Below are 21,116 nucleotides of genomic sequence, written 5' to 3' on the forward strand. Positions count from 1 at the left end.
ATAGTTGTTTGAGACTTGTTTCCTTTTGTTTGTTATTTAACACTGTGTATCCAAAGTACCTGGTTCCACTTGAAACAGTAGTGGGTCCGGAGAAGTCTTGTAGGCAGGAGTGAGTGGTGGTTATCAGAGAGGAGGTGAGGCACAGATCTATGAAGGCATGAGGGAGAGTACTTTGGTATCAGGCTCGAGATGTACAAAAGTCTGGTGTTGTTGAAAGTTTTGTAAGTGAAGGTGAGTAAGTAAATTGAATTGGACCACATATGATGGTGTGTGTGTGTGTATGTGTGTGTATATATATATATATATATATATATATATATATATGTATATAAAATTAACATGGTAATTGCGCTATTTACTCCTCCAGTTACTCGTACCCTCTTTACACTTTTCTTTGTGCTATTTTTACTCCAACTCCAGTCCTATTTCCCAGTTAGTTACAAGCAAAAACCACACTCGAAGTTTCTATTTTGATGCTGTATGGTACTGTACATACATATACTTGTTATAGATAACCCACAGTCACAGTGCAACATAGAATATAAATATACTTCAATAAATGAATACAACACTCTTTGATGTACATTGTAAATGTAGTGTTTATTCCTTGGTTTGCTGATCCATTCCTGTATGGGCAGTTTTGCTCTAATTTTCGTGTCTATTTTACTTGTAAAATGCTGTGCTGCTTAATCTTTATTGCTGTTACTGTTCCTTGTGTGTATTGCTGATTACTATGCCTCACTATTTCTGTTTCCTCTCTTGATAGAGTATCTCAGTCATTCCTGCTGGATGAGAATAAGACAGCAAGAGCAGAGCACTGTTCTAGCTTTTAAATGCACCACATCAGCACATGTACAGTGACGTCATCAGGCATGTGCTTCCATGCACAATGCAGTTGTGTGTTGTATTTGTGGGCAGATGTTACGTCTGTGCAAAAACCTTTCTTCTACATGCTGGTCTATTGGAGGTCTCTTGCTAGTTTTTTGATCTTGCGATAGATGATGAATATTTGAAGGTATAGGTATTACAGGATGAATGAGGAGGTTGAAGAATGTTTGTGTGTGTGTGTGCGCCATAGCTGAACTTGCTTTCCCATCAGAAAACTTCAGTATCTTCTTGCAGGATGTGCATGACTCTTGTTTAGTTGAAAAATGCTCCAGTCTAATGGACTCTGACTGTCATTGAGTTTCTCTGGATGTCTCCACTTCATTGTGTTACGTCTCACGAGAGACTTCTATGAGTCAGAGTTGACACATGCCTTTCCAAGAAGTGGAGTCTAATGGACCCCCTGGTCTTCACCAAGAAGCGCTGCAAGGTGGGATGGGTTTTGCTGCCAGAGGCCCACAGGTCGCGGCCCTTAAGTTAACCCTCTGATGCAATAAGTGAGATGCTCTAGATGAGAGATTCGGAGAGCAGACTCTGAAGCAGTAGGGTGTGGCAGGATAATTAGCTAAGATAGATCAGAACGCACTGAAAAATCCGGTCACGTTTCAGTGGAACACTGGGTCAGATAAACTGAAAAGATACCACAATCAGGAGAGTCATAGAGACGGTTACACCAATATTTTGGCAGCGGAAGACAATAATAAACCAGTTCAGATACACGGAGGTACAGGCAACAGAGTAGTCAGAACGAATGGCCGGGTCGGATACACAGGAGCACAGCCTGGTCAGATACACAAGAGCTCAGACAGCAGAGTAGTCAATAGGAATAGCCGGGTCGGATACACAGGATGACGGGCAGAAGGATAATCCAGGAGCAGTGGTCTAACAAGGCAGAGGTCAAACACGAGTAATCACGAGGAAGCAGCACAAGATACACAGAGGAAGTGAGCCAGACGCCAAGCTGTAACTTGTTGCTCTGACACAGGCAGTGTGTCAAAGCGGGCAAGATATAGGAGAGATTAATTCAAATTCCCTGCCTCCGTGTCACATGACCGCAGCCATGCACCGCCCGAAAGAACAGAGCAGCGTCTACAATCGAGAACAGGAGCGAGGAATAGGTAAGTTTCTTACAGTACCCCTCCGCTTAGGGATGGACTCCAGATGCCCTATAAGGCTTGTGTGAAAAAATTTTATGAAAGCTTTTTAAAAGATCAGGGGCATGGAGGCAGGAGCGCTCCTCAGGTCTATAACCTTTCCAATCGACCAAGAATTGCAATGAACCTCTGGAAATGTGAGTGTTTAGGATTTAGTTAATCTCGTACTCTTGATCTTGTATGGAGATCGCCGCAGACTGTTTCTTAGAAGAAAACTTGTTAATAACAAGTGGCTTCAGAAAAGACACATGAAACACATTAGGAATTTTCAAAGTGGGAGGAAGTGCCAATCTAAAGGCTACCGGGTTGATGATTTCTGAGATTTTGAAGGGACCAATGAAACAAGGAGCGAATTTCCTGGAAGGGACCTGAAGCCTAAGATTCCGGGTAGACAACCATACTTTGTCACCAGGAGAGAGTAGAGGTGTAGGTAGTCTCCTTTTATCATAAGATTTTTTACTTAAGGTACAGATTTGTAACAATCTGCGTTTGATTTGATCCCAACTAGATGAAAAATTTTGCAAAAGAGAATCCACAGCAGGAACTCAGCAGGAACAGATGCAGGTAAGTCCTGAAATGGGGGAAGTTAGGGATGAAATCCCTGAAGAGCAAAGAAAGGAGAGACTGCAGTGGCTTCATGACAATGATTAGTATGGGCGAATTGTGCCCAAGGTAACAGATCGACCCAATCATCATGCTTGGTTAAAGTACAGCATCTGAGGAATTTCTCGAGTTCCTGGTTAGTTATTTCAGTCAGTCCATTAGTTTGGGGATGATAAGCAGATGAAAAATTTAACGTGATCCCACAAACACAAGAGAATGCTCTCCAAAACGTTGCCACAAACTGAGTTCCACAGTCAGAGACGATAACATCCAGACAACCCTGAAGATGAAAGACTTCTTTTATGAATAACTGAGGCAGATGGTAGACCCTTCAAAGGAAGGAAATGAGCAGCACGGGAAAGGCGGTCTGTACTAAACCCATACCATGGAGAATCTCTTGGAAATCGGTAAATCTATTATGAAATCCATAGAGATGACTCCCAGGATGAATAAGGAATGGGAAGTGGGTGCAACAACCCATAGGGAGACTGCCAAGGGACTTTATTTTGAGCACAAGTAGAGCACGCGGCTACAAAATCTTGCACATCCGAGTGTAAGGAAGGCCACCAAAAACCATGACACATTAGTTCCTTGGTTTTCTTGGTACCGTAATGACTGGAGAAGCGAGAAAAATGAGCCCACATGAGAAGCTTGGGGCGCAGATGGAGTGGGACAAAAGTTTTCCCGCGTGGAATAGTTAGGTGAGTAGAAGTGGTGGCCACAATACATTCTGGATCAAGGATAAGTGTTCTACAATCCACCTCAATCGGTAGACTCAAAGGAACGAGAGAGAGCGTTCGCTTTTTTGGAACCAGGCCTGAACGTAATAATCATATCGAACCAAGAATACAATAATGACCACCTGGCCTGTCGAGGATTGAGACAGGATACAGATTGTAGATATAGAAGATATTTATGATCTGTATGTACCATTATAGGAAATAAGGCCCCCTCCAAGTGATGTCTCCATTCTTCCAGTGCCAATTTGATGGAGAGAAGTTCCCTGTGTCCGATACCATAATTTCTTTCCGCAGCAGACAATCTTCGAGAGAAAAAGCCACATGGAGAAAGTTTTCCCAAGGAGTTCTTTGGAAATATTATGGCTCCAACACCGAAAGAGGAGGCATCCACTTCTAGGAGCAGAAATAAACTTCAGAGTCAGTAAAGTTCAGATCTTTCTCAATTGAAATAAAGGCCTCCACAGCCTCAGGAGACCAAAGCTTAGAATTGGCAGGCTTCTTAGTTAATGTGGGAATGGTTGCAACCAAGGAAGAAAACCCCTTGATGAACTGTCTGTAATAATTAGTAAACCCCAAAAACTGTTGAATCGCCTTAAAACCCACCGGCTGAGGTCACTCCATTATTGTCTTAAGTTTCACAGGGTCCATTTGAAGACCAGAACCTGAAGCCATGTATCCTAGGAAGGGAAGATGATCCTTTTCAAAGACACATTTTTTCAACTTGCAGTATAATTGATGTTGTCGGAGCCGATCAAGAACTATGGAGACATGCTTCCGATGGGAGGTGAAATCTGGAGAAAATATAAGGATATCATCCAAGTATATCACCACAAATTGATAAAGAATATCTTGAAAAATGTTGTTGATAAAATTTTGAAACACTGCGGGGACATTGCATAGCCCAAAGGGTATAACCAAATACTCAAAATGGCCATCATGAGTGTTAAATACCGTCTTCCATTTGTCTCCATGTTTGATACGGATTAAATTATAAGCAACTCTGATATCCAGCTTGGAGAAAATAAAAGCCCCTTTAATTCTGTCAAACAACTCAGAGATTAATGGTAGAGGGTGTTTATTCTTCACAGTGATAGCGTTCAGTCCTCTGTAGTCAATAAGAAGCCGGCCCTGGCAGGAGAAGAAGATTTTCTAATAAAACCCCACTTAAGGTTATCCTCAATATAAGCGGACACGGACTGTGATTCGGGTGGTGATAGCAGGTAGACTTGCCCAAAAGGTGGCATCTTATCTGGCAAGAGTTCAATGCTGCCGTGCCAGGGTCTGTGGGGAGGTAACTTAGAAGCCTCCTTTTCACATATATATCAGAAAAAGAGCTATATTTTGGAGGAATAACAGAGGATACCTCGGATACAGAAGGGGTAGCCCCTAAGGACCTTTCTATCTTTAGAAAACATTGAGAGTGGCAAGCGGGTCTCCAAACAAGTACTTCAGCCTTATGCCAATCCAGAGTGGGGGAATGGAGTCGAAGCCAAGGAAGACCTAGTGCCAATGGATTTATAGCCTCAGAGATGACCAAAAAATGAAATATTCTACTTATGTAAGGCTCCAATCTGAAGAGACAGATGAATATTACATCTCCTAATAGATCCTCCTACAATGTGACTACCATCTATGGCAGTAATAGCAATAGGATGATCCAGGGTAGTCAACGATAATTTGGTTACTCTGGCAGCAGTTATGAAATTCCCTGCCGTTCCAGAATCAATGAGAGCAGGAAGAGAAAGCTGACTATCAGCATATTGAAGAGCCTGAATGGAAAAACTGGAATCAGATGGAGAAGAAGCGAAGTCACCTAACCTGACCTCTCCAGAGCCAGTTAGGCCTTGTCGTTTCACGGCCGTTTGAAACAATTACTCAGAACGTGACCTGGTTATCCGCAGTATAAGCATAAATGATTCTTGAATCATCTCTCTCTCTCTTTCTCCCCAATTGCATGGGTTCCTCAAAAGGTGCCACAGGATTCTGAAAGTGAGGAGCCAAATGAAACCCTCATTGGCGGGACATCTTCTCTTGAGTGCAATCCTGGAAATGTATATCAATCTGATTACTGTAACGATCTGCCTACACCTTGCTGTTTTGTATTGGCACCTCCTGCCTCCTGGACTACTGGACTTTATTATTTGTGTTTCATTTTATGTGTTAGCAGCAGTACCTCTGATCACCAGAGGTGCTGCTATTGTGCCTGCTTCTTGTCCTTTAGGAGGTAACCTTGTTGCACTATTATCCCTTGCACGTGGGTGTTTCCCTATGTATATGTGTCACTCCCAACATACATTGCTGTTTATTGTTGTTGCTTTCCATTCTGCTGTGCTTGTGGTTTACCTGCTGCCTGGGACCTCTCCATATCACCGCTTACCTGCATCAGCCGTGTACCTGGTATTTACTTCTGCATTTCCCTGTAATGCTCAGTTCTATACCATCAGGTTGTACTTCTAGCAATAAATATTGTGTCTTTCCACCTTATCCCTGGCTCCTTAGCTGTATTCCTGCATTGAATTGTAACAGTATAACCAGGACAAAAAACAGCTTAGGAGTCATGTGAAAGATTTCATTCTGGGACCTTTTTTCTGCAATTCATTTTTATTTGTTTTTGCAACAAATCTGCTTTACCAATTTTGGAATTGCCACAGCTACAGACTTTACAAATGGACATAATCTTGCATAATTCTCAGCATGCTAAATTTTCTGCTTTACTTATGGACTCACTCAGGAGACTGTCAGATTCTGTCTCTCCTAATGCCAGACGCCAAGTGAGCCAGACGCCAAGCTGTAACTTGTTGCTCTGACACAGTCAGTGAGTCAGAGCGAGCAAGATATAGGAGAGACGAATTTAAATTCCCGTCTCCGTGTCACATGACTGCAGCCGCCTGGAAGTACAGAGCAGCGGCTGCGATCGAGGACAGGAGCGAGGAACAGGTAAGCTTCTTACACATTGCAGCTGAGCAGCCAGTTTCTCAGCTTCTCTCAGAAGTGTCTGGACAGATATCTGGGGTGACTAGGTTTTGCTCTTTGTCCTCCATAGACACTCTTCTAGAAAGTTCACTCAAGGTATTGAGTGCTCAAATGGTTCCTGGGAGCTTGGAATTATGGTATTGGTACCAAAGACTCCAAGTTCTGTGGAATGCATGAATGAAGTAGGCTGGATAAGTATTCCATAGAGGACACAAACCAAATGCAAATTAGCAAAGTCTCACTATGTGGGGGACCTGTTTCTTCCATACCCTAGCGATTAGAATTTTAGCTGAATTACTTATATGAGCAATGAGCTTATCTCCATGTTTGGTACGTGCAGCAATTGGTTTGTTAAAGGGTAGAACAGCAGGGAAAGCAGGTATTTGAAAATCTGTTAATAACAATCTCCCAGCATTGGGCAGTAAGTGGGCACTCCCACCAAATGTCAACGAATGTCCCCACACCCCGCAACATCTCCAGCAGAGATCAGAGGACTGGGGATACATCAATTTATAAGGGGCAAAATACCATCTGGGATATAGTTTGCATGCATTTTCTCTCAAAGCTACATTTATTGAGGTTTTGGCTATTCCACAACTTATGTGATCACAGATTGTTGTCTCTAGAGTGGTGTTCAGATCTCTCATGTAAGCTTAATGAGGATCCAGGATGTGTTGAGCACAGAGTGTAGCGTTGTTGAGCACAGAGTATAGAGTTATTGAGCATAGAAACCAGGCCTTTGTAGTTGACAGAATAAATACAGGTGCGCTCTATTTGAGTTAATTGTCTTGCCTTGGATGATTTCATCTGTGACTGGATGAAATTCTCATAAGTGAATCGATGAAATTTGAAATTTGTATATATTGAAAAAAAATTGATTGTACTATACCACATTTCTTGCATAAATCAGCAAACTGTTATATACAGTTTCCCACGCACTGTCTAAACTGTAAACAGTGTCATTAATAATGTTTTTTTGACCACTAGATTCATTTCCTGTGTTGGAGAATAATTAAGTGTGCGCTCCCTCAGGTGTTTAGTGTCAATCAGACGGAGTGTTGTGTTCTTTTAGTCCCAAATTCGGATAAGCATGGGATTATGGGATTGAAAAAAGGTTAACACAAATTACTTATGATTTTTCGTATGTTAATGGCCATCTGCACATGAATGCCTACATCGCTTTTCAACTTTACATATTATGATATCAGTAGATGTTGCCTTATCTTTGAATGCATTAATTTCTGTATGCAATTCTGTTATCCTTTCATTTTTCTAAACACAGCATTTTTCCTTATACAATTGCCATTGTAGTGTGCAAATCTGTCCACCTCTATCAGTATTATATTGATCATTGTATACCAATAGTGATTTCAGGGTTTAAACTCTCTTAACACACAACACTCACACTGAATTACCATTTCAAACATTAACCCTGTTGTACTTGACTCTGCATGCTGTACTGACAAAATCCTTTCCCAATAAGCCTCTACCAAGTTTTCTGTGAGTCTGCAGCTGCTTGGTAGTCTTCTTAATGAACAACTGTTTGGTAATACACATGGGAACATGTTCAAATGTTTGTTAATATATTTATTCTAAAAGATTGACCCTTCAACATGACATCTTCTGGTAACTTAGAGTTAAGCATACTCTCTTTTGATAATTTTTTAATAGTATTTAAATTCATACTCAACAAACCTGATACAGAATTAATATTACCCAGTGACCAATGTTACCTCTATCTTTGGTGTGGTATCAATGTCCTCTTAGCGATTCTTGCTGATGACCACCTTGCAACAGTCTGTTCCTCAGTTTTTTTTATGATTTCAGGCCAAAGTCATTCTCCCTTTGTGGCTTAAGGAAACATAAAGGAACAACTATCAAAGGAGCTGAACTTTAAAAATAGGCTATCTGCGATTAAATGTACTTCTTCTTCCAACCTCTTTCTAGCCCACAGGCAAATAGCGATACAACAGAATCACCACTTTGTTAAACTGTCCTCACCTCTTTACCTGAAACTAAGGTTTACAATTATACCAGCAGTTCCACCACTTTATTCCAATATGAAATTCATAATTGAAATCAGTTATATTTGGGCCACCATATGAAATAGGGAGGTAATGGTGGTGGGTGGGGTACGTTAAAATGTCACTGTAAACCCCGACAACGTTTTAAACGACAGAGGAATCATGTTGGCTCTAATCCCTAACAGTACTGAAATGACTACTTACCACATGTCAGACCTGCAGTTTTATCGGACTTTGAAATCGCCGTCCAGTGTGGAATCCGAATGAGCTAAACACCTACACTATGAAATGACGTCTTTTACTATGGACAGACTGAAAATGGCAGTTTAAAAGTGTCAATACCCAGACCCCATGCCTTTATTACATTATCCTATATCATGTTACATACATCTAAAAAACATTTCCAGAATTCGCACATATCTCACGCAAGACACTTCAAAACCTTAATTCATGCACTTATCATCTCCCGCATTGACTATTGCAATTCCCTCCTTACTGGTCTTCCCCAAAACAGACTCAAACCCATACAATTTATTTTGCACGCTGAGACAAGATCGATTGTCTCTACATTGGTTGCCTGTTTTCTACCGAATCCAATATAAAATACTTTTACTAACCTACAAGGCCATCAACAAAGCTGCACCAACATAAATCTCCTCTCTTTTCTCAAAATATCTCCCAACTCGGCAACTCCGTTCTGCACAAGACCTGCATCTCTCATCCACCTTCATTACATCCTCCCATTCCCGATTACAGGACTTTTTTCGTGCTGCACCCACTCTATGGAATTCTCTCCCTAACACAATAAGACTCTCCTCTGGTCTACAAACTTTCAAGCATTCTGTGAAAACCCTCCTCTTCAGACAAGCTTATAAAATTCCTCAACCACCCTCTTAACCTCACTACATTACCCTAGTACCACCCGTTACACAGTTTCACACAAGACAACTACCCCCTGACCAACATTGTTGTGTGACAGGATCATTTAGCTTATGAGTCGCCTTTACCTTTGCAGTCTGGCTGGGCCGAAATGCAAAATGTAGACTTAACCTGTGTCAAACTCCCATTGTCCCATAGATTGTAAGCTTGCGAGCAGGGCCTTCTCACCTCCTTGTCTGTTTTACCCAGTTTGTTTATTAGTTTACTATGTTTGACCCCAATTGTAAAGCGCTACGGAATATGTTGGTGCTATATAAAGAAATGATGATGATGATACTGTAGGGATTAGAGCCATCGTGATTCCCCTGTCATTTAAAACATTGTCGAGGTTCACAGTGCCATGAAAGTGAGTACCACCGATGTTGGTATAAACCTTCTAAAGTTTTTAGGGTCTTCTTAGGTAGCTTCTGTCCTTTGTACCACCTAGTAACACAGACTCCCAATGGACCACACCCAAACTCTCCAAATTACTACTTTACTGAAATAAATGTAGTGACCAACAGAGCATAGACCACCACCTATCTGTTTACTATGCAATTCAGCAAAATATACAGTGATGTACGTTGCTGCCCCGAACTCGCAGGTTGCAGTCCTCAGGGCTGCCACAGGATGTAGTACTTCGGAGAGAAGAAATCAGCACAACCACAAGTGTACACAGGGGCATGGTGGAGCAGTAAGATGAGTCAGAGTCTTTCACATGGGCGCAGAGGAGTAACCCAGGCAGATGGTCACAACAAGGCAAAATGGTACACGTACGGGGGACAAAGGAAGGAAAGAAGCAATAGGCAAAAGCAGAGTCAAGGGAAGCCAGGTTCATTGCACAGTGAATTCAATCAGGAGAATGGTCAGCACAGGCAGAGGTTCGGTACACAGGAATCAATGAGGAGAATGGTCAGCAGGCAGAGGTTCGGTACACAGAAGTCAATCGGGAGAATGGTTGATCAGCAGGCAGAGGTTCAGTACACAGAAGTCAACCAAGAGAATGGCCAGCAGGCATAGGTTTGGTACACAGGAGTCAATCAGGAGAATGGTCAGCAGGCAGAGGTTCGGAACACAGGAATCAATCAGGAGAATACCCAGAGAGGGGAGACTGGAGCAAGCACAGGGGAACAAGTACAGGGGGTACATTTACTAAACTGCGGGTTTGAAAAAGTGGAGATGTTGCCTTTAGCAACCAATCAAATTCTAGCTGTCATTTTGTAAAATACACTAAATAAATGAAAGCTAGAATTTGATTGGATGCTATAGGCAACATCTCCCCTTTATCAAACCCGCAGTTTAGTAAATATACCCCCAGGAGTCAGAAGTTAGCAACAACCTTGTTCTGACAATGATTGAGTGTCAGAGCGCTTTTTAAATAGTAAAGCAGATTTGAAAGCCTGCCCCGGCCAACCATCACGTGAGACGACACCTGGACATGCTGGGCAGCCACACAAGCAGGACAGGTAATATCGTAGCAAGGATAACCTGTGGGCTTATGTGATCATACAACAGGTGGAGCACTGATGCTTTGGGAACCACCCTTTGCTTCAAATGATCCTGCTGTGTGAGAAAGCGATAAAAGAGTTTAATGAGATGGTGCTGGATCTACAAAGTAATGTACTTGGGTTAAAGAGAGGTATGACTGCTGCTCCCACCTATGGTCCAACAGACAGAGCTGACCAACTAACAGGTTAGAGCAGAGGGAATAGCTGGTACAGATTGTAATGTGGACATTTAGCTGTAAATAGCCCAGATGAAATTATGGGTTTCAGTGATTCTAAACTGAGACTGACAACCATGGAGAACTGAACTGCAGAGACCAAGACAATGGTCCTCCCATTTTTGCTTTACGGCAGTTCTGGTGGAAGGAATAAAGACTGTTTGCTTGTGTACAGGCTCTCAAATCACCACCATGTCCCATCAGGATTATTTAAATCATATTAGATGGATGCATATAAAGTGAAGGGGATAATCATTGGAATACTGGCTACATCAGCTAATAATCTGACTACTCCTGTCACTGAAGTATTTGGGCAGAAACTGAGATGCAAGGGAATATTGCTGATAAAGCAAACTATCCTAGATAGTACACTAAGTTATTTTGGGCATTACTGTGCTATAGGAAATAGACAGACTATTATTTAAAAGGCATGGCCATCAGTAGGGTTGCCGAGAGCAGGTACAAAGTACTGAGGTCTGGGCCAGTGTAGTGGGAACAGTCACTAACCTTATGTGGTCACAACCTCTTTAGCAGTAATGGAAAGGGCCCCAGGAAGTTGCTGTACAAGGGCCAGGAATTCCTCATTGGTGGCCCTGGCCATCAATTCAGGTGTCAGGTGATGGATTGCAACCGGCGACACAAGAGACACTGTACAAAGTTCTAATGAAGTGTTGTAGTCAGCAAAAATATTTAAGGAAACAGGACTGTTTGAGTAGTACGGTCCTCCCTGATGTTCCAAACATATATTCCAGGTAGGAAAGGTTTAGTTCTGCCATTATAGTGTGTGTGGCAAGGGAGGGGCCTGGCCAAAACCTTATGGATAGACATTGCTCCTGTAGAGAGAGACCCCGGAGTGATGGAATCTGCATGTCAACTGCTAGCCAGCCTGGACGCTAAGATGATACAATATACACAGCTGCAATTGTTGTTGTTGTTTTTTATTACCATTGCAGCCTGGACACCAAGACTGATGAGGCAACTGATAGCCCCTCAGGTAGGAGCTCACTTGAGTATTGAACTGTGTACATCTCAATATCAATGACTACACCCCACAACGGGTTGCTGCCCTGGTTGACGCAACACTATCACATATTACTACACACAGTCTCTTCACATCCAAGTATTGTTTTTGCTAGAGAGTGTACCTAACCAAAGAAGCATGAAATGCATTAGTCAGGGACTTTACAAATCTGACCATTTGAGTCAGTTCTTTCAATGAAATGTAATTTGGTGGATATTTCCGATTTGACATCAAATAACTATTATTGGTAATGGTCGATATGAACTGTCTTTACTTTGTGTTGTTATTTCCTGATTTTATGCTTGCAATTACATTCGTTTCATTGTGCATCATTGCAAACTTGCAATATATTATGTAGCTAGTGGAAGTGAGCATCATTCCATGGAAAGTAGGGAATACTACTACTCCCAAGAGAGGGGTAACATCAGGACCTTTTGTACATTCACATTAGTCATTTAGGCGCACACTTGCAAAATTGTGCCTGTATGAAAAACTGGCTCAACCCATAGAGGTAAAATACATAATTTTGTCACCAAATCTTTTTCACAGTGGTATAAAACCTGTTACTAAGCTGCCAACTCAGTCACGACAGAAGCATTTGCATTGCTAGATTTTTGCTTTTAGTTTTGTAAATAACCCCCTTTGACTTCAAAATTTGTTAATACACATTTTATAGAGGATTCAGTGACTCAGACATTTCATAATGCTGACTTGGTAAAAATTAGAGCCTTGAATAAATTAAGAATAATGAAGATGCAATGTGATTATAAAGCATCATTATGATTCATAAGATTCTCCTTGTGTGCGCCCTCTTTTATTAACAAGTTTCAACTATTTCAACAGGATGTCTTTTTTATATTTCTCATGCCTTTCTTATATTAATATTAGTAACGCTTAACCTAAAATGCAGTTTTTTTTATTCTGATACTAGCATTAAAAAATATAAATATGGAGTTTATGTATTTATTATCTGCTGTATGATTATGGTAACACTAAACCTAAAGCAAAAATGGGATATTTATGTTTTTACCGGAAAACATGTAAGTTATTCTGCATATGAGACTTCACTATTGCATCAAGAGAGCCCCATAGTTAGAGAGAGGGAAGGAGTCACTGCTTGAATGTGGAGCACAGTTATTACAGAGGGGAAGAGTCCCCAGATAAAGAGTCCCTGCTATAGGAAGGGAGAACACTAGAGAGGGGGGGAGCACTGCTTGGAGCAGGGAGGCTGCAGAAAGGAGAGTCTCTGGATTAGGGGATGGTTACTAAGAAGCAGTGGAGGGAACCCTACAGAGAGGGGGTGTGCTGTTAGCAGCAGCATGTCTACAGTAAAAGGAGATTCCCTGGATAAAGGGATTGTTACAATATGGAAAGAAAGTACCTGGATTAGGGAATGGTCACAATTTGGAAGGTGAGCCCTTGGATTAAGGGATGGTGTGCAAGAAGTCTGGTTGAATCAGCCAGTTTGCCTTCACACATAAAAAGGAGGAGTTTGGAGATATTAAACTGTATGAATGTAACCACTGCGAACTGTGCAGGAGTAGATTGACATCATGTGTACATCTAGCGTTGTAAATTGACATCTCCCAGTGACTGTGAATGTGTGGCCTCAGCACTATTACCCAGAGGAGACACACCAACAACAGGTTCTTATCAACATAAGGCTGGTATGAACTGATGAAAAGTGTGTGGTTAGAGTGTGACAGACTGGGACAGAGGGGAGGAGGTGCCGGGACTTCCCTGCAAATTTAGTAGCAGATCTGTGTTCTGCTTCCACAAGGGGCCAAAATACATCATAACTGTGAGAATGTGAGTAAAATGGAACAGATATGAGGCCACAAGTTCAGAGAGCTACAAGAAGGGGAATGAGTCCCCATATGGATAAAAATTAGACCCTATGAGAAAAAAGGGGGAAACCAATAAAGAAGGGGGGCCACTGCCAAAGCAGTGTGGAGCCAATGAACAGTGGCAGCATTGAGGATCAGCCATATTGAGTCCCCGGACCTGATTCAGGTTCGGTTGCAGTTTGCACGCAACTTGCGTTTAAAAAATGTGCACAGAACTTTAGCGTAGTTCTGACCCTTTTCAAAACCAATACCAGTATCTCAAAATACTTGCCGTGTGTTAACAAACAGAAGACAGTGCAGGATATCCACATACATATGTGCAATATAAAGTCCCACCAGAACGCATGCAAAATAAAATTCTATAAAATGAATTAACAACTCATAATACTATAATCATTGATAAAAACATGTGTGTTAAAAAGTATATGTTTGTTTTACATAAAATATATGAATCAGGATGTTCTTAATGCGTACTGTACATACAATGCGTTTTTATATTATCTCTTACTTGCATACAAATGTTCTTTGCTATATAGTGGCACTCATACATGAACTTTTTAATACAAAGACAATGCCGTGACAGTCATCATTATCAGTTAACACTTACACCTGTCCTGTAGCTGGTGCAAATGATACAGCTAAAAACACATACTTTAGAGAAAAAGGATTGCATCTGTAACAGAATGCCCTAGGAACGTCCTTGCTGTACTTTGCCTACGTTCTTTCAACTCTTCCCACCCCCATTTCGCCCTTCCATTCGTAGGCAGTCGTAAGTGTTATTTGCTTTTGGACATACAGTAGCACTCACTGGTGTAAGGTCCATTTCTGAGCATGCACAGAGCTATTTCACGCAAGATATAGCATGCAATGGGACTTGAGTCGGAAACATAAATCAGGCCCCCCCATTTCTAGGGGGGGAGAGCATGCAAAGAGATCCTGTGTAAGACAGAGTGTGGTAGTATTCAATGTGACCTAAAAGGGCAGAGAAGACACCATAGAGGGTATTATAGCCCATAGGGTGAGTAAAGAGCATGCAAGAGGACACTAGTGATCAGGGCCGGAGTGGCCATCTGGCATTTCTGGCAAATGCAAAAAGGGCCGATGGCCAGATGGGCCGGTCCGCATGCCCGCCAAGCAGCAGCACTCTCGGCGGATGGAGAGTCAGTGACTGCCGCCTATGCCAGTAATCACATGGGATGGCACCACATGACAAGTGCCGTCCCAGGTGATTACTTGCATAGGCGCAGGAAGGATGTAACAGGTAAGTGTCTGTGTGTGTGTAATAGTGTCTGTGTGCTAATAGTACAGTGTGTGTCTGTGTGGTTAATAGTACAGTGTGTGTCTGTGTGGCTAATAGTACAGTGTGTGTCTGTGTGGTTAATAGTACAGTGTATGTCTGTGTGGCTAATAGTACAGTGTGTGTCTGTGTGGTTAATAGTACAGTGTGTGTCTGTGTGGCTACTAGTGTGTCTGTGTGGCTTATAGTGTGTTTATTTTAAATGTAGCGTGTGTGCGCGCGCAGAATTTTAATATAATATGTGAGGAAAGGGAAGATCTGAATATAGTGTGGGAGCTAGGCTATTTAATGGTGGAGTGTAGGTGGGGGCTAATTGTTTATGGTGAGGTGAAGGAACCTTTAATTTAATGCTGGGGTGGTTTAGGGCTATCAATTGAATATGGGGCTGATTTTGGGGAGGAGGGCTATTTATTAAATGTGAATATGAATTATTTATTGCCGGGGATGGTTGTGGAAAATTACTATATTTATTAAACTTTAGTGCTATTTAATTTATTGCTGGGACTGTTTGGAGGGAGGGAAATATGTTTTGATTAAATGGGTATACTGTTAATTTAATGTTGGAGCTGGTTGAAGGGAAATAGGTCTACTTATTAAATGTCAATATTATTATCGTGGGGACTGGAGGGAGGCCTAATTATAAAACGTGAGTGCTATTGTTTTAACACCGGGGCTGATTGGAGTTTTCTAAATCTCATGTACCCATTTTGTTTTCAAAATAGGGCATTCAATAGTCCAGGATCAAGACAAGAAGGAACTGAGCTAAAGAAACCAGCTACTACAAGTGGGGAAAGTGACCAAGACAGGTAGGAGAGAGCAGGACTGTCTGCCAACTGTCCTGAATCTGGTGGGGCAGTCCTGAATTTGGGTGACTGTCTCACTTAGTCAGTATTTGGTCCGACTACAAGGACAGTTGGGAGGTATGTCCCGCTTCACAACTTACTGCTTGTGAAGGCAGAGCTGTGTGCTTCTAACAGTAGAGTCTGTATATTTGTCTAAAATAATAACCATGTTACATAATAGGGGCTCTGATGTCTTAAATACCCTGAGCCTTAATCCAGCTCTGGTTAGCGGAAGGGAACTGATAGCTGCTCCCAGTTCCCGGACAGGACACAGACTGCAGAGCAAAAGGCAGAGAAAGCACAGCGAGTATATGTTATATCCCAAGGAATAATGCCCACACAAAGGAGGGGTGATTAACTGGGCTGGAGCGAATAAGGAGATGCACATCTTTATTTTCGTGTATTTCCATTATACTTGTAATTCAAGTATTGTGCTGCAATGAAGTGGAATATATAGTTTATTTTTGTTTAGATGGTCTGGCTCCCAAATCATTGAGATACCTGTTTGCACTGATCCCTAAGTTACCACACCTGTATTCCAATACCTTAAAAATTCATTGCTGAAAACCTGCATGTGCAGCACCCTGTGGTCATTTATACCCCTACCAGAAAGCTAGTCAGAGCAGAGGAAAGACAAGTGAGGAATCGCATTACTGATTTATGCACCCCACACACACAGTGACAGGTGGCTACATACATGTTATGTTTCTTTGCAACCATTTACAATTTATGAGAAGTAGTGCAGATAAAATGTGTAGTTTGATTCAAGAGATGATCTGACATCCAACTTTTGTAATAACTTTTGCACTGCACCACTTGGCACCTGTGCCCAGCCTTAGGCGACATTGTGTTAAATACTTGCACATACAGGAACCCTCTGTTCTTTAGCCAGAGCTAAGGAGGGCAAAAGTAAGAGGTTATGTCGCTTTTCTATTCAACTGACACCAACCACACACTCTTCCAAGTGGTTCACACAATGTTGGCATTCTGAAATGCTACATTTAAATTTGATCCAATGGAAACTGATCTGTAGTGCCAAACTCAGAATATATATATGACTTTTGAACAAGCAGGAGCGGGTGTGGAGGTCTGTGTTGGCATGGATGTACTCAAAGGGGATCTAACGTATGATCTTTCTAGTGTCAAATAATATGAAAAACGGAAATATATTTTTCTAGTAAACAAGTAACCTTTGTGCTTTGATAACATGGTATTATGATTTGATATTACTTCAGAATATCTTAATTGAAATGGCATAACCCCTTATTATGAACAATTGCATACATTGCAAATAAAAACAAGAAAATATACTGTAGGTTTCCATGCCTGTTTTACTAAAGGCTGAGTTGTGCATTCAAACAGTGATAAAACGGTTACATATCTTATCATTTTAATTTATAGTATATTGCAGTATGTATACTTTAAATAATATCATATACAACTGTCTAGCTCTGCTAATTAAATTGGGCGGTCACTACAGTACCTTGTAAAGCCTGAATCCACAGTGTGCTTTACCAAATGCTCACCAGATGTTATTTTGACATACTGTATCCTGTTGTACTCGCAATCAGACATAGGAAAACATGGTAACAAAACAGCAAGTGTCACAACTGCCACCAAGACCCGAGCATTCCCTGGTGGCACCTATTCCCTCCCCAATTGTCACAGGTCACATGACCCAACTCAGCACCATCACCCCCCCTCCGTCCACCACAGCAAATTGCATGATCTATCTCATCTGGCACTCAATATACCTTCAATTGTCAGGAATATAGTTTAACGACTGTGAAAGGTTTCAGAGCTACGCTCTTTGTCGTTAAGTGCAGGGAGCAGAGTTGGTGAGCAGGGAGGCGATTATTCCTTCTGGATTCACCAACCTCCCTAGGTCTGCCTCTAGGCCTGGGTGTGAAGGGGAGAGTGAATGATATTATGAGCGGGATAAATGGAGATTGGTGATGTGAGGCTGTTAATGAAGAATGATGATGATCAAAAATAATTGAGAGGGTAATGATGAATGTGGAAGGAATAATCATCATCATTTATTTACATAGTACCACCAATTCTGCACTACTATATGTGATTCACCTCAAAATCTGCACCATTGGAGCTTACAATCTAAATTCCTAAACAAATTCCTAAACACACACACACACTAGGGGTGTCCTCCTGACCCGAAGAAAGAAGACTTCAAGCCTATTGGAATTGGAACAAGTATGGGGGCCTATGTGACCCGAAGAACAGAAGATTGTTTTCAAGCATTGACTTTTGGAATTACAAGTATTTGTGTAAAGAGGGTGTTTTTTTGTTTTTATTAGGGTAATATTATTTTTATTAAAATGTTGTGGTTTTTATGAGGGTCTAGTTGCTTATTTAACATTTTTGTTTGTGGAACTACAGGTCGCAGCAAGGCATTGGTGTCAGGACATGCTGACACTTGTGGTTCTCCAAGTGCCAGCATGACCTGACTGCCATGAGTATGCTGGTGCTTGCAGTTCTACAAGCATCAGCATGCCCAGACTGTTTAGGGCAGCCCGGCCTGGCTGGGACTTGTAGTTCCACAAACAAAAATGGCGTCTGTATTTTTTTCTCATACTATCGCCGTTATTAACCTACACTCACCGCTGAGTGGTGTAGGAAGAGCCCTAGTGCTTTCAGCACTGGTCTGGTTATTCCTAGAGGGGTGGGGGGAGGCAGGTTTTTATTTGCGGACCATACTCCCTACAAACATTCAACCAATCACAAATTACTATTCGTTTGTAAATGACGATTTTCAGCTAAACACTGCCGAGTTTAATGTGCAGCAAATCGTTAGAGATGAACAGAGATTTTGAAGTTCAGAAAAAATATTGCTGTTTAATACATAACGCGGCAAATCACTGTTTATCTCTCGCGATTTGCCGTGATTTAAAATCACTGAAAAATTCGGAGCTTGATACATTTACCCTCTGATGTCTGTGTAAGAGCAAAATAGTAGTGCTGGGAGTGAGACTTGCTAAAATGTCAGTACAGAGCGTGGATGGTTCCTGAATGTAGTGGAGGGGACCTGACCAGCAACACCCAAATCGGAAACCAGAATCTTTAGGTTTTCCCATCAAAATGCATAAACATGTATACACAAAACTACAGTACTGTTGAAGTTTAATAATTGGATGAAGGTGGTAATAAATAAATACAATCAGTTGCGATGCGATTAATACGCAACATAATTATTATAGTAACAACATTTAAATATGTTTAATGTATTTTTTTATTTTTATTTTATTTGTATTTTATTTTCTATCTTTTAATATAAAATATAAAGTGGTGAAGAAGCTAATTAATGTTTCCAACATTTAAACTACTTTGAGTTTGGTATCATTCTGTTTGCAATTGCATGAGAACGTTTCCGGTGTTATTTATGCAGCATTGCGAACGCTAGTTATAAATAATATCACTTTTCATACACCAAAGAGCCAATTTACAGGGATCATAAAGGAACCAGATTATACAGGTCTAAAGGTGGGAATCTGAAGAAGGACACCTGGCAATTTCAAGGTAGAATGACCAGAGAAATCAACCAATGACACGTCAAGTTCTTGGGAGGTCAAGACCGTTCAAACCATGAATATTAACCTTAATACTGAAACTGTGCATCTTTGTGATATCATTGCGTTTTACAATTGTACAGTATATAAATTGTTCACCTTTGGCTTTGGAAACCAGAACATTCTGATATAAGCTTGCGTTAGTGTTAACAGTGCAAGTGTATGCATACCAAACTTTGCCTTGTAATACTTTGTGAATAAAACCCTTTATGCTGTGGAACCACAGCGGTCGCATCGGAGAATCTTTATTGCAAACAATAGATACAGACATAACACTACAATTATTGTTTTGTTCAATTTCTTTATTTATAGGTAGACCTGTAATTTTACTATGTACTATGTAGAGGTAGAGCACCATGTTTTAGGTGGTGATAACCATAATTCAACCACGAGTTTTAGTGGGTGGGCTTTTGCTCAGTTTTAGAACTTTTTATTTATTATGTAAATTCTGTATGTTGATATTTTGTGTGGACCAGTATGTGGACCAGTGCTAGAATAAATCTAATGTGAATACATCTCAGTCGATTTCACAGTTGATGTGAAAAGCTATTTTATTTTATTTTTCAAATTTGTTACTTCTTCCTTTAGCAGGATTCACTATAGAGGGTTCTTCTAACATTATTATTTGTTTTGTCTTTTAGAAGTCAAAGAAAAAGCAGCTTTTATCACACCTGTTCCAGGGGGTGTGGGACCAGTGACAGTGGCAATGCTTCTGAAGAACACACTAACGGCCACCAAGAAACTTGTTTACTAAAACATTGTCTCATATTTAGACAAAAAAAATCTCAAGGAGACACAACTACATGCTGACCACATGGATAATAATTTAAAATATATTGTAATCAATAACTTTGCTCCTACTACAAAGAATATGCAAATGAGGAAATTGAATATATATGCATGTATATGTGCTGCACATGTGCAAATGGCAGCACTCTGTCACAAGCAGAGTTGTGCATGGAAATGGAGAAGCTTGTGGAATTGTACTAGCATACTGTTGGTTCAAATGGTGGTAATTGCATTTACGATAGTGTAAACACCGACAGTGTTTACACCTACAGAATTATTACGATACTGAAGAGAGCAACATGTAACAGACCTACTTACCTGTAAACAAACACAGGCCAGATCCGATGTGAGGGGAGGGCGACACTTCTAAATTATGTCACTTCCAACCGCGACTTGGATTTTTTTCATCCTTAAAGTGGCAACGCACGGACCCCTAAAAAAAGGGTTCGTGCGTTGCCGCTCTAAAAACTGAAATGTCCAAGTCGCGTTTGGAAGTGACGTCCTCACATCGGATCTGCCCTGTGTCTGTTTACAGGTAAGTAGGTCTTTCTCACATGTCGCTCTCTTCAGTATTGTAAGAATTCTGTAGCTGTAAACACTGTCGGCGTTTACACTATTATTAAGTAGTACTACACCCGGTTCAAACGTAGTGTTTTATTAGTTACAGTGTAGCATGGAAAAATCTTGTATTCTACTCTTGAAACAATCACACACAC

General features: G+C 41.1%; 1 protein-coding gene across 1 annotated transcript in view; it reads left to right on the forward strand.

Annotated features, from left to right (window-relative positions):
* Nucleotides 1–20,702, forward strand: part of MTHFD2L (methylenetetrahydrofolate dehydrogenase (NADP+ dependent) 2 like) — a 143,144-nt gene extending 122,442 nt beyond the window's left edge. Inside the window, exon 9 of the mRNA XM_075189544.1 lies at nucleotides 20,253–20,702. Within this exon, the coding sequence (XP_075045645.1) occupies nucleotides 20,253–20,365 (113 nt within the window). The 3' untranslated portion in view covers nucleotides 20,366–20,702. The remainder of the gene's footprint in view (nucleotides 1–20,252) is intronic.
* The last annotated feature ends 414 nt before the right edge of the window (nucleotides 20,703–21,116 follow it).

This window comes from Mixophyes fleayi, chromosome 1 (assembly GCF_038048845.1).
Source record: "Mixophyes fleayi isolate aMixFle1 chromosome 1, aMixFle1.hap1, whole genome shotgun sequence".
NCBI classification, from domain to species: domain Eukaryota; kingdom Metazoa; phylum Chordata; class Amphibia; order Anura; family Limnodynastidae; genus Mixophyes; species Mixophyes fleayi.